This window comes from Limulus polyphemus, unplaced genomic scaffold (assembly GCF_000517525.1).
Source record: "Limulus polyphemus unplaced genomic scaffold, Limulus_polyphemus-2.1.2 Scaffold490, whole genome shotgun sequence".
NCBI classification, from domain to species: domain Eukaryota; kingdom Metazoa; phylum Arthropoda; class Merostomata; order Xiphosura; family Limulidae; genus Limulus; species Limulus polyphemus.
The window spans coordinates 227,486-241,447 of NW_013666100.1; the positions used below are offsets into that span (position 1 = coordinate 227,486).

Here is a 13,962-nt window from a genome sequence, read left to right on the forward strand (position 1 = left end):
CCTGCGACCCTCAGATTGTGAGTCGAGCGCCTTATCCACCTGGCCATGCCGGGCACATTTGAAAGAAGATTGATGAGTTACGGCCAGCTGGAAACTCTAGTCAGTATAAAGTTCTCACCCTATATAGCTTCTTAGTCAACACAACTTTTTATATTGCATATACAATCTTGTTCTCAGGACTATATCTCATTATGTAACATAAGAAGGCAACATTGTACATGTTTTTATGTGTAGAATGTTCAGCGATGTTTTACTAAGACTTAAAAGTCACAGGGAAGAAGAGAGAAAAAGAGACAGAATTCAAAGAATTAAAGAAAAACAACTACGTTAACCTAGATAACGGATCTCTTTACACATTCGGAGGTGATTTTTGGCTTCGAAAAGAGAATTAATATTGAATTAACAGTACACAAGAGTTTCTTTCTGATCACATATAATAGCATGTTACTATTCTAATAGGTATCTTAAATCGGCATTTTAGTTAAACTAATATTTTCCATCTCGATAGAAATCTAACCTTGTAAGAAGTCAATGCCCGCATCATACGCTTTAATTGATATCAACTCCACTATAGAAAAGCGAACAAAAGTATTATAGCAGGCCTCTTACTGTGATGAAATGCAAACAATTTGAACTTAATTCGTAGGAAAACTATTAAGAGAGAAATACAAATAACATTAAAATCCTGGTTGACTTAGTACAGTAGACCTCTTATAGTGACAAAATGCAAAATTTAAGTGATTGTTACTGAGTTTCATTCTGTGATGATTGCTACCAGGGCTTAAGCATGATACGACTGTTTCTGAGTGTGTATTTATGATGTGCTTGTCACATGGTATTTAACGCTACGGTAAATGTTATCTACCGTTTGATTTTAAATGTTCGTTACTTACTGCACATATCTGCAGACATTGCTACACACAGCTGAGGTCTGTGTTAATAAGTTATCGCTACTATATGTTTATTCTTCTGGTGATTGCCACTATGTATTTAGTTTTTGTAGTAACGCACCCTTTTTTCACACCTAAGGTGTTTTTGATTACATATCAAGACTTTTTGTCAGTACACTTTCCCCGCTGATTTTTTCCAAGCCCGTTCCCTTGGCTGTGGTTTCGCTAGATAGTAGATAGGGACAGTGGGAATCTCGTTAATCCTTCATGCGCGTCACTAATTAGATGACGAGGCATTTGGCTACCTTAAGAGAGTCATAGTTATTCGGAACAGGCCTATACTTTTGAAAACTAACAAGATTCTTTAAAATATATGGTGGTAGTTTTCCTTTCTAAAACAGCGTTAATAACTTCCTTTACAGTAACGCCATGGAACCTAGATTAACAGTTTCTTGTCATCACCCGCATGTACCGGTACGGCCGTATCAAGCATCATTATTTACGCTAATTCCTTAAGCTAATATCACATGACGCTTAGCTCTCTTTGGTTAGGATAATTTTATCAAATTTAGCAATTTGTGCTTAAAATGTTGAATAATAACCGTCCACCCATATGATTCTTTTGAAAACTTTAGCTAGAAACTGCTAATCTAGTTTGCTCGGCCTGACCAATACTAATGTATCTGCACGTGCCTTCACCCTATAGTTTTGCAACTCTAAATTAGCTGAATGACAAAAAACCAAAAACAGTCCAACTTTATTCTTATGTGAAGCTATAGTAAAAATTTCAGACAGATAACTCGAGTGACTTTTTACGTAGGCGTGCACAAAAATCTTGGTCAAAACTGAGCGGTTTTGTTGAATAACTTTGTATATGTGGGTTTTATTTAGATTAAATTAGACACTTAATTATATGTTGTAAAGATCTATTAGTATACCAAATTTTAAAACATAGATCCATAAAGTTAAATATGTTTTTCTATCAAATAAATTTTACATAATTTCGGTGCGAATAATAAAAAGGAAGAAATTCAATCAAACATGGAAATTTTATATCTCGTGTACTCCTTAATGGATTGCTTTAAAAGTTGGTATGTGAAGTAAAGATCCAGTAGAGTACATCCACTGAAAATAGGTAACAGTTTTGATTACCACAGTCCGAGCTACAGAAAGTGGAAAATTGCTAAACTATTACTCCTGTTAATAACACACAGTGTGTCGTGCAGGTTGTTTTGGTCACACAACACACTACTGTGTATCCTCATTATAACTACAAAAAACAAGAATTGCTCCATCACGTTCTGTGTCTTTTTTTTCTGTATGTAAAAAACATTTCTGCCACCAAAAACTCTCATTACTACTCTTGACAGAATACGACTATCAATCCAAAAATTAAACTCTCAACAAAACAATAATTACTAAACTGAAAAGGTAGTCTCATTACTATTCTTGACAGAATACGACTATGAATCCAAAAATTAAACTCTCAACAAAACAATAATTCCTGAACTTAAAAGGCAATTTTTATTTACCCAATATTTTTACATCATCGTATTTTATCTATATTCATCAATATTCATAAATCTCGGTATTGTACCTGAGATGAAATACAATTAGCACTTGATAGTTAGAACGTGGTTGAACGTATTGAATTAGTTATTGATTATAGTTATCTTATAGGTGGTTTTACAAGCGGAACCAACTACGTATCATTTTACATAATCGACAGAGTACAATTCGCATTGCATGAAAACTAGCAATATCTAACAAATAATTACGATATATAATTTCTGATAATCAATTTTAAAGGAAATTTCCAAACACTTGTTATTTTTTTATTTTCCAAAAATACTGTATCAGTCGCTTCTACTGCTACATATAGGGATGTTCATAGAAACCTGTTTAAGCTTTAATGATTAATAAAACAATTCAAGATAAACAATTAATTTTCCATCCCATTTTGAAACAAAACTTTGTTTTTAGTCAAATTACTTAAGGTTTTCATATAGTCCTTCACTAATTTATAATAACCTAACATACTTTAGGTATACGAATAATATATGACTAACCTGTTACGGGTTATAATATATTATTATTCAACGTACTCGATGATTAATTAATTGTGCATTTCTTGTTTCCTCACTCAAATGAATAACTTCGGTGCATGAGAGAAAACTCCATCTTCTTACATTCGCCCATCCCTCTGCAGTAAGCTAGTTTTACCGAATTCACACCCTGCAGATTGTTTATATTCCATCACTTTCAGAGGTTTGTTGGTTCTCTTCTTCAAACAGTATAGAGGTTGTGGTAAAAAACAAACAAACAAACAGAATTTAGTAGGTATCTGCGTCGTAATTAATGTGTGGACAAGTTGAACAGTTTTCTACGGGCTACTCCAGGCATCTATCTACTTTTGGAGAGAACGTTTCGCACTATGTGCTTAGACTTGAAATGCTCATCACAAAGTTTAAAACGTCGTCTCCAAAACTGTACAGAACGCAGGAGAGACCATATGGAACTACCATACAACCATATTCTCTTCTCTATAGCACTAACAAAGGATATTATACATGTCCTGATAGACATGGACTTTAGTGGAATACCCCCATCAAACAAAAAAACATAAAGTTAAAATTACTTTTTTAATAAGTAGGGTATTTCATTGTGTAATGAGCACAAGCCTCCAACTATCCAAAATTCAGAAACTGATTGAAACTAAAATAATATTCAAACCATGTAGTGTAGCAGAATCTAACTAAACCAAAGTTCTAAAGTGTGTAATTCAAATTTTAGCATTTTCCGAAAGCATCATGACATCAGCTACCCAATTATTATAGCACTGTACAATTTCCACTAATACATGGAAGTGAATATTTCACGAGTTGTATATTCCCTACAAAACAAGATAGACTCAGATTTAAATTTAAACTGTAAAATTTGAAATCTAGTATATTTCATAATCAGAATTATCTAAACCTTACGTAAAGGTGAGGGAATATTATTTAAAGAGAACCAAATCACAGACTAGTTTACAACACAAGTGGTAAACTCCCTTCCAAGTTATGTTTTCAAACGATGAATTATATAGCGTATTATATATTTCACAAATAGCATAAACCTTAAGTAACGCAGAAAATTACAAGCTGACTAAGTTTCGGCTTCTACTTATGAATAAGTAAGCTCTCCTCTATACGAAGGCTTTGCTCGTCACTAGTCTCAGTTTGAATCCTAAAATAATTTGAATAGACGACTGCACCACACACACTTAAGACGTGTTTGATTTTGGTTAATCTATTCGGTACCCTTGAATCTGTATGTTCTTTCGCATGTGGTTGCAGCCACTTCATGGTGGTCGAATATAACATTTTTTTTTTCGCAACAAGGACAAATAAACTTATAAACTACAATTCATATCTTCAGTGTTGACATTCTGCCTCTACTTGTAAAATAGGTATGTTAAATTGTGAAATAAAACGAAATAATATTTTGTTTGAAACCATTGACTCGTCAGGTTTCAGAGGATTTCAATTTATTGAAAAAAATCACTAGTTCAGATTTTCAACGTTTCTTCTAATGTTTGTAAATATAAAAAATTATATTAATGCAATTAATTAAGTTAGATCATTTAAGCCTGTTTGTTTGATTAGAAATTTTCTTGAAAAGGTACGCAATAGCTATCTGTAATAGCCGTCCCTAATTTTGAAATGATAGAGCAGAAGGAAGATAGCCTGTCAACAGCAGCCTCCACCAACTGTTGTGATACTCTTATCTGACCTAATGCTGTAGGATTTGATCTTATTCTTATGAGAATCTTGCCTGGCATAGTCTTGTGGCTAGGAATCACGACTCCTAATCTGCTGGTCGTGCCATCGAATCCCATCATAGAACATGCTGTTCCTTTCAGCCGTGAGGGTGATATAATGTGGCGGTCATTCCCACTATTCGATTTGAGTAGTCCAAAAATTGGCAGTGGTTGGTGTTTTAATAAGCTCCACCTATACATTTGGCTTGACAAAGTTTCTCAGCCACCTTGGATTGATTAAATTGCCCCAGCCCCTCTGCTTGTCAGAGGACCCAGACGCCATTCCAGTTCTTCTCCTTGGCCTGGATCTGGTGCTTAAATCTGTTGATTTCCTGTATGGTTTAGTGGGCTGGGAAAAATGTAAGTGCCCATATCAGAAACTTCAGATGCCATATTTATCCAGTCAATGGCAAAGATGATAGTAGTCAGTCTATCAAAGATTTTGTGATTGTATTTTATACCCAACCTGCTCTGAAAAGGCGTGCATTGTGTGGAAAACTCTTCCCAAGATATAGTTTGTGTTTTGCTACAGTACTACTCTAAGGTTTTTGTTTTGGGATTTTGTGGTTCCATATACAATGACAACCCCAGATGGGGCACTTTAGTGTGTAGTGTTTTTTCTGCTTCTCCAATCTCTTCTGTAATCTTGGCGCATTACGGACAAAGAAGTTGGTAACACAAATTATTTCACAGACACGAATTGATGTTTTCGTAGCCGATTATTGTTGTTGGTGGCCCAATGACAAGGTAATAGATGTGTGAGGAACCATTGATTTCCTATAGTCCAGGATTAGATCATTATACATTTCAGGTAGAAACAGTACATTAGAGGATTCTGATAGTAGGAAATCCTCCATCATTGAATAGCACCAGTCACAGTTAGAACAAGCAATACTTTGGAGTCATTGAAACTTGAGAATCTACCTCCATGTTGTTCTACAGGATGTAGTCTTCCCTAATGAGCTAGTGGTTGTCTGACAATAGAATTAACTTGAGAGATAACTTCTTACCCGTCTAGTTGAAAAAACTAGATAGTCAGTAGACTAAAGAATTTGATTTTATGTAGATAAGGCCAGGATTCGAAATACCTGGTAAAATAGTTTTCTCATTGGTCAGACTTTTAGCTAGAAGTGTAGGTTTGAAACCTATAATTACAAGTTATAATTGTAATTTCACTAAATGTAGATTTTAAACAGAAAGTGTCAAATTATTGTTCTTTGGGAGTGCCAATTTCATAGGCAAGCACATATGCAAGTATATTTTAGTAAGTTCTCTGGAGTATCTATGAACATTTTTGGTCTAGCAGGCCTCACATGTGGCATATGCTTCATCTATATATAGTTATGCTCCACATTAGGCATTTAGCTAATGAAGATCCCAGCTAACATAGATATCGCTCACATACACGTGAGTCTTCTACATTATTTCCTTTTTTATGGTAATATACCATATATGAAGGAGGAAATGATGAAACTGTGGTTACAATTCCTATACAATAACTCAAATCAAACTAGCCACTTTTCAAGTACTGGCGTATAGGTTTTGACTATGGTAATCCACTAGCATGCATATGAATTAAGTAGTTTTAAAATTTATACAATCACAGCAAACGATAGTCTGTGTTCTAATAAAGGGTTTTGTCAAAAAATATTAAAAAAATATTCAATCAATCTCATGCTTATAAAATACTTGAATCTATACAAATGCAAATGTCTCATCAAAGCCAATGAAAACTTTGGATGTATCAGTATTTATTTTGGTATGGTACATAAGTTACAATAAATACATTTTACATTCTATAGAAGCGTTCAGTCACTGATGAATATTTGATCAACTTGAATACAATCATCACTAACATGTTCGTACAAGAGCCACAAGCGACGTACATCTGCATTAAATTCCTCTATTTGTGGCGATGAGCACTAAAATGAGATGTTAGTACTTTAATTGTTTTTGTAATTGTAATTTTAATTGTAATTGTCCAAACTCGGCATCATAAATTACATTTCATCTCCCTGAGTCAAACTGCTCCAACTAATGTCTTGCTTGAAATAGTTTAGGAAGCATATGAGAGTCTACATTAACTGTACCCTTGAACATTGGAGGAGATATTTACTTTACATTGCTGCCAGGGATATGTGGCTGCAGAAACAAGATATATCTGTGATGGTACCTTGGCCAACATTTATATAAGGTATCCACAACCCACTGGGTTTTTGTTGGTTTTGAGGTCATCTACATTCAGACAAATACTCGACCCATCTTTCTGGATGACTGAAAGTTCATATTCTAGCTCTATGCAGTTACAGGGTTCCTCATAGCTCATAGTGGTTCCATTTTAGAAACTCTTTTTGAGAATTGCTCATCTGCTCTATATTAACACTTTCTGTGTCTACTGACAATACGACAACTCCAATTTGTGTATTTAACCTCCATATCCTCCTTTGGAATCTTCAGGGTGGTCATAAGAAGCCATAAGCAAGGATGGGTTTTGTTTTCTTTCATCAGCAAACATTTGTGTCAAAATAACCAGCCACCTTCAATTGTCCATGCCTTCTGTGAACTGAGCTTTATACTCAGGGGTAGAACTTGTCAGCATTTATGAAGGTTCCAGAATATTCTCTACAAAGCATTGGCAAAAGGCAAATGTCTAAAAGTTGACTTCTTTATGGCATTGTTACACTGTCATATGATGCTCTATTCTCAACTTCAAACTCCTACCATTAGCCATAAGTATGTTTCATGGAAAATATTGCCTTGCGCCTTTTTCTATCACAGTTTATAAACTTTATAATCAGAAATCGTCCAAAATAAACAAATAAAAATATAGTGTTTAAAAACACTTAAGTGTCTCTGATAACCCAGAGTTAAATCTGGTCATGACACTAAACTTTCACAGAATTAAGACGAATTTCTAACCTGACTGAGGTGAATAATTAGAAAGTGAACATATGAAAAAACAATTTTCTATTTGTGTATAATCACAACTTGATTTACAAATATTGACAAGTAATGAATGAGATAAACGCAGGACAGCACTACTCTCCAACTTTTGAGAGCTCTATTTTGGAAGATCTGGCCATATTCTCACTAGGCTAAGAGAACTAACCACTATATACTTATTATACTAGTTTCTTTTCTCTTGCAGTATTTTCATTACCCACCTTACTTGCTCATCCCACCAGTTAAGACAGAACTGAGAAAGAAAGCAAATTGTAATATCATCGTCAAACAGTTGGTCCACTATATGATACAAAATGATAAATTTGGTGCAATGCCACAATATCATTCACATACCTAAATTAAATTAGGTTGTTAAATGGTGAGTTAAAAAGACTTGCTTGATGATTTACTTAGATATGAATGATTTAACAGAAGTGCATAATTATCAGTTCAATAGAGCTGTCATATTTTCATAGTTTCAGGTTACAATCTGAAGTCATACTAGAAAGAAAAGAAGGTTAATTTATGTTTATTTCGATTTTTTTGGTTACAAGGTCAGTCGAATTGACCGATCCAGTTTTGAGATTAGGATAGAGAAAATAACATATAAACTATAAAGATTTAGTGAAAAAAAAACGTTTGAAATGCATTTAGGAGATGACGAAAAGTATTTTTAATTTTAACATGAAAATTACTTTGCACATGGACTATTCAAAACAAATACTCAATATATTCATGGACAAAACGTTATTTTATTTTATTAAAAGTACTTCACTAAAAAATATGACTTTTTGTATGTGAAAGACTTGTAATATTAACTGAAGGACTGCCAAATTTCGTGAAGATATACCCAATATATAGTATTAAATTGATGTCAACTTTAAACAAGTACAGAAGGTCACATGACTCGGTCAAATCGACCGATCCCGTGTCGAAAGATTTAGTAGCTCTTCAGACTGGCTGAGATAATACAATATTTCAAGTAGAAACCTTATTTCAAACTGTATATTGTTGTAAGTTATATTTTCTATGTTAGATATTAGCTAGAAGCCGCATAACCTTAAAACAGGCCTATAATCTGTAGAACAATCGAGAATATAGCGATTAAAAACTCTGTAAGATATCTAAAAACAAGGATATGTTATAAATACAAAAGTCGGCGATCAGTGAATCAGTCAATATTTCAGTGAAGTATTTATTTTTGTGAAATACTTGTATCAGTGTTAGTTAATGCGTATATTCAGTGAAATTATCCTTTTTTTTACCTTAGTCACAGTACCATTAGTGAAGTATTTTCGTTTCAACTTCATCTGTAAAGCTGCTTTATACTTAGAAATTAAAACAGTGTACAAGTGATGGCAGCTTGTATAAAGTTAAGAAAGAATTAATTTTATTTGTTATCATTAAGTGGACTAGGCTTGGCCATATTTTCAACAAATAATTTAAAAGAACCACCCCAACAAAAGCACAAATATATGTTGTGATCCGCTATCAGAACAAACCGTGTAACTAATGAACTGTGTGGAGGTATTATATTCATTCATCGAACCTTGATGTTTAAAACATTTTTTCTCTTTCAACAAAATATTAGTTTTATCAAATCGTATTTGGACCTAAAGTAGACCTTTCTTACAATACTAAATAATGGTGATATATATATATAAATACGATATCTTATAGTACTGGTTGGTAAAATAATGTGATGTCGATTGATTACTAAGTGTGTGGACGTACACGAATATCGACTGAGCAAAAAAGATACAGAATAATGTGTTGTTTTCTATTATGGCTATAGCCATGAAGTGAAACACAGGTTTATAAAACTAACATAGTAGAATGACACTTATGAATGCAAGACAGTGTCAACAGTGGCTTCATTATCCCTTGACCTAACATGGTCTGGTGGTTAGAGTGCTCGGTTCTCAATCTGTGAGTCACACATTCGCATCCTCGTCACCGAACATGCTCGTCCTTTCAGCCGTCGAGGCGTTATAAAGTGACAGTCAATCCCACTATTCGTGGGTAAAGGAATAACCAGAGAGTTGGCGGTGGATGGTTTTGATTAACTTCCCTCTAGACTATCACTGCTAAATTAGGGACGGCTAGTGCAAATAGCTCTGGAGTAGCTTTGCGCGAAATTCAAAACCAAACCAAAACCTTTGTCACCAGTAGGCCCTACGTAAAGTAATTTTTGTTGTACAGGCTAGGCTTTGATGAAAAACAAAACGTTGTCCAAAAAATGTAAGTTGAACAACAAATACGGTTAGAACTATTACTTTAGATAAATCACAAGCTGTTAAGTTCGATACGCAATCTCATAACTTTGGCACTGAGCAAACATAATTCAAGAACAATAATGTTGTGTTTATGGAGGGTGGTCTGCTGATATTAAACCTCAACTTAGATAGGTTAGTAACAGATTAAAATCACTGAACTAAAAAAAAATTAAATAAAACATAAAACAGCTAACAGATAAAAATTAAACTTACAGTTTTACTTATTCAATATATTCGAAAAAAAATGCTGAGTTTTCAAAGCTTTTTCCCTTGATAGTATCTTTTGAATTTGGGAATTAATTCGTCAGAGTAAACAATCATCCTATGAACTATGTTAACTCGCACTCTTGTTTAAAACAAAGTTTAGGCAGAGAAGCCTGTACATGATTGAGACTTCCTTGGATTGCATCTGCCTTAGAATTTAATTTGTAACATGGACAACGTAAATTGATATAGCCATCTTGTCCAGTTTGAATGGTCCAAAGATGTGTGAAATAAAGGTTAATTAGCCTAACCTTTAAGCCTAAACTTAAAATGGGTACATATTTATACAATGAAAGCCTTAGAATATGTCAGACAAGTACATATAATCATTATTTCATACTCTTTATAAAACCTAGTTTCATCATTCACAATCATGTTTCAGTTTTTAAAAATAATCATTTTTTTCTTTTCTTAATAAAAGTTTTTCCTAGATGTAAGTTAAACTTCGTGTTAGTGTCTTAAGCCTCAAACAGTGACGACATGATCTTTGTGTTAAGACCTACTATTAATTTTATACGGTTTAACTTAAGGGTTAACCATGATAGGTTTTCCGATTATTTCGCTAGTAATAGTATCAGTATTAGTCTTAGACCTGTATGTCTCTCTTACTAACATACTTGTGCATTCCGTACATACAATAGAGACTTCTCACTGACATCATAAGCGTCATAGTAACTATAATACAGCGCTATCTTGAATGACAAGGGATATTCCAATATGACGGACAGAACAAAATAAATGTCTAAGGAGGCTGGCAAGCAATCGCATTTTAACAAGTTATACAGTGAATCAAAGGCAAGGTTCTAAACAAAATTGCCATTAATTGATAAAACTGACCACTATGCCATCCATAAAAACCAAATAGAGTCGTCATGTACAGACGCATATTCACTCAATTTATACAGTATTTACGTTAACATTAATTACTGAAATACAGTATATTCTGAAAGTATTGATTTTGAAAGCGTTAAAACATTGCCCTATGTTTTCCACTGGTGAAAGATTTAACTCTTCACTGTATTTAGGACATAACTCTAAACGAACGTTGAATGTACCAAAATTGTAGTTTAAAAATATATATATACTTTAAACACGTTTTGGTGAATTTTTCTCAAAAATAATTGTTATTTGTCTACATCTTATATTTAAAATCAACTCTATTTCAGTGTTAAATATTAACATAAATAACAGGCTGGAAGGTTTGTAAATAGTCCGTAAATCATGAAAATCTAAAATATCAAAACAATAATTAGCAGGAAAACCTTAAACCTCACCATAGGTGAAACGCTTACAAAGTGTAAACAGATCAAGAATTTCAAAAAAAAATTAACACTACGAACGATCATGAAATAGAAAACAAACAAAAAAACAGCTTAGTGTGTTGAAGCCTTTCTTGGGGTACGTGTAGATACGAAAAATTTATAAAAAAAATAAGTGATATAAACGTACAGTGTTCTAAAATAATGTAGTACAATAATTCTAAAGAATAATATATGTGATTCGATAGGCAATTACAATTTTACTAACAACCATAAAACAAAAAAGGCGAAACAGTTTAATATATGTATAATTTTCACAAAATTATTGATACCAAATTAAATAAAACCAACTGAATGTGATGTATTATTAGACAACCTTGGTGACTAAAAGTCCGAAGGTGAAAAATAAACAAGTAAACGATAAACAACAATACCTATAATTTAAATCAAATTATACATACTAATACATAAAATAACATAAAAATATGGAGAAGAAATTATGTCGTTTATTCAGTACCTACGGTCAGTTTATGTCGATCGGATATTAATTAATATTTTGATCAGTAGTTTCTACGATTACCTAATTAGTTTTTAGTTTGATCTTAGTTACTATTTATTATTATTACTAGTTACTAATTAGCTTGTCTTTCTACCTCCTCGCTCAGGCTCTCACCGAATAATTATGACTAGAATAAGCTAACAAACTCAATGGTTTAAGAAAAGATTAACTTACTTGAATATCATCAGGTTGATCAAGTGCATTGTCAGATAATTGGATATAGAATACTTTTTTTTATATCTTGTATGTTATTCGTGTTCCATTATTTTATTTCATCTTATTTGATGACCTATTCTAAACAATAACCTATTGAAAATAAATCAGTACTATAGAGTCTTTTATGGCTAAAATGTTCCTGAATCCTGTTTTTATTTTTATCCCTTTGCTTCTTCCTATAATGGAGTCCACATTTACAAGGGATGTTGCAAATGGTGTTGATGATCTACACTAGATCTTAAAATTGTTAAGTATGTATCAACTGCGATTATATTATGTTATCGCTTGCAAATACTGTGCTGATTTTTGTTTTTTGAGAGATTTATGACACAGTATATATAGACGACTTCATTTTCATTCTATTGTCTTTTTCTTCTTCATGGTAATGTGTGAAAGAGGACTAGTATGATGTTGTGTTCATGTTACCTGAAATTATTTGTCATAAGTCTGTGTGAATTCCAATTTCGATGCTGTGAATGTATTCATGTGATCAGTTGACCAACATGAAACCATTTCTTCTGGGTAACTGTGGCCACAATATAGTTGAATATTTTGGAGTTTGCATTTTGGTCATGATAAATATAAAATATATTTGATAATATTTAGAGTAAATTCAGAAATATAAAGGAAAGATATTTAGACTTAAAAACGGTGAGATTTAAGTTTATCGTTTAATATGCAAATATTCGAACATTTGGAATTTCACAAGTTTTACATGGAGCAAATAATCCATTTGTTTTAACATATGTGTCTTGTTTTATCTGAGAAAGGGAAGAAAAATTAAGAGAAAATACCAGTGCCGGGCAATTTTGAGAAATCTATAGCTAGGAGAGAAAATCTGGCAGCTCAGACATTTAATTCAGCTGGAGTACCGAGCGTGAAAAATAATAATCCGTCCTTAATTTTATGAAGCTGCTGGTTGATTATAAATAAGGTTGTGATCGTTATTGTTAAAATTTTTAACAATTGCAAATAGCAGAGGGGAATTATGTTACATAACCGAACCTATGGTGAAATAAGAAACTTTTAATAAATAAAAAACGATATTAATGAATTAAATTTAATTATTAAAAAACAAAAATATATAGTGATCTGCAAAAGGAATTGAAAAGTAAGGTTTCTGTGAGTGTCTAAAGCTGATGATATAAGGAATACATAGTAGTATTCGAAGACTAAGAACATGGAAAAAAAGTGCCATAACTTAATAAATAATAAAACCCCTTTTGAATTTTACGAATCAGAAAAAGGACGAATATGTAATCTGAGATTACATAAAAACAATTACGGGAAATTAACAGCTGTAGAAATAGCGCTTGTGTTACAGAGTTAACAAAATCTTGTGAATAAAATTAAATGTCAAAAATATAAAGTGGGACCTGTCTATATAGCCTAATCTGTAATAATATTTTACTAAATTAAGAAGTTTCCTGATAAAAATAATTTGTTGTTTTACGTTTGAACAAATGGTAGATTATGGTATAAATGGGTAACGAAATGCATTCATAAAAGTATTTGTTGCCTTCAATTCTAAAAGCACTTTATGCGACACATGGGCTATAAAAAAAGGTCAGATACTTCACAGTACAGCCATAGCTACCTTAATTTCGAAGTGTTTACCGTAAAAATGGCAACCAGTCAGCAGCACCTGTCACCCACACGACTACTCTAATCAAACAGTTGACTATCACTTTTACAGCGCTGAAAGTACGAGGTGTGTTCAGCTCGAACATTATACCTTTTTAATTGCACCTCA

The 13,962-nt window shown here is 32.8% G+C and overlaps 1 protein-coding gene across 1 annotated transcript in view; it reads right to left on the minus strand.

The window, feature by feature from the left end:
- LOC106458596 (cyclic nucleotide-gated channel rod photoreceptor subunit alpha-like) overlaps window positions 1-541 on the minus strand; it is a 120,872-nt gene extending 120,331 nt beyond the window's left edge. Inside the window, exon 1 of the mRNA XM_013918118.1 lies at window positions 518-541. Within this exon, the coding sequence (XP_013773572.1) occupies window positions 518-541 (24 nt within the window). The remainder of the gene's footprint in view (window positions 1-517) is intronic.
- Window positions 542-13,962: the final 13,421 nt, after the last annotated feature.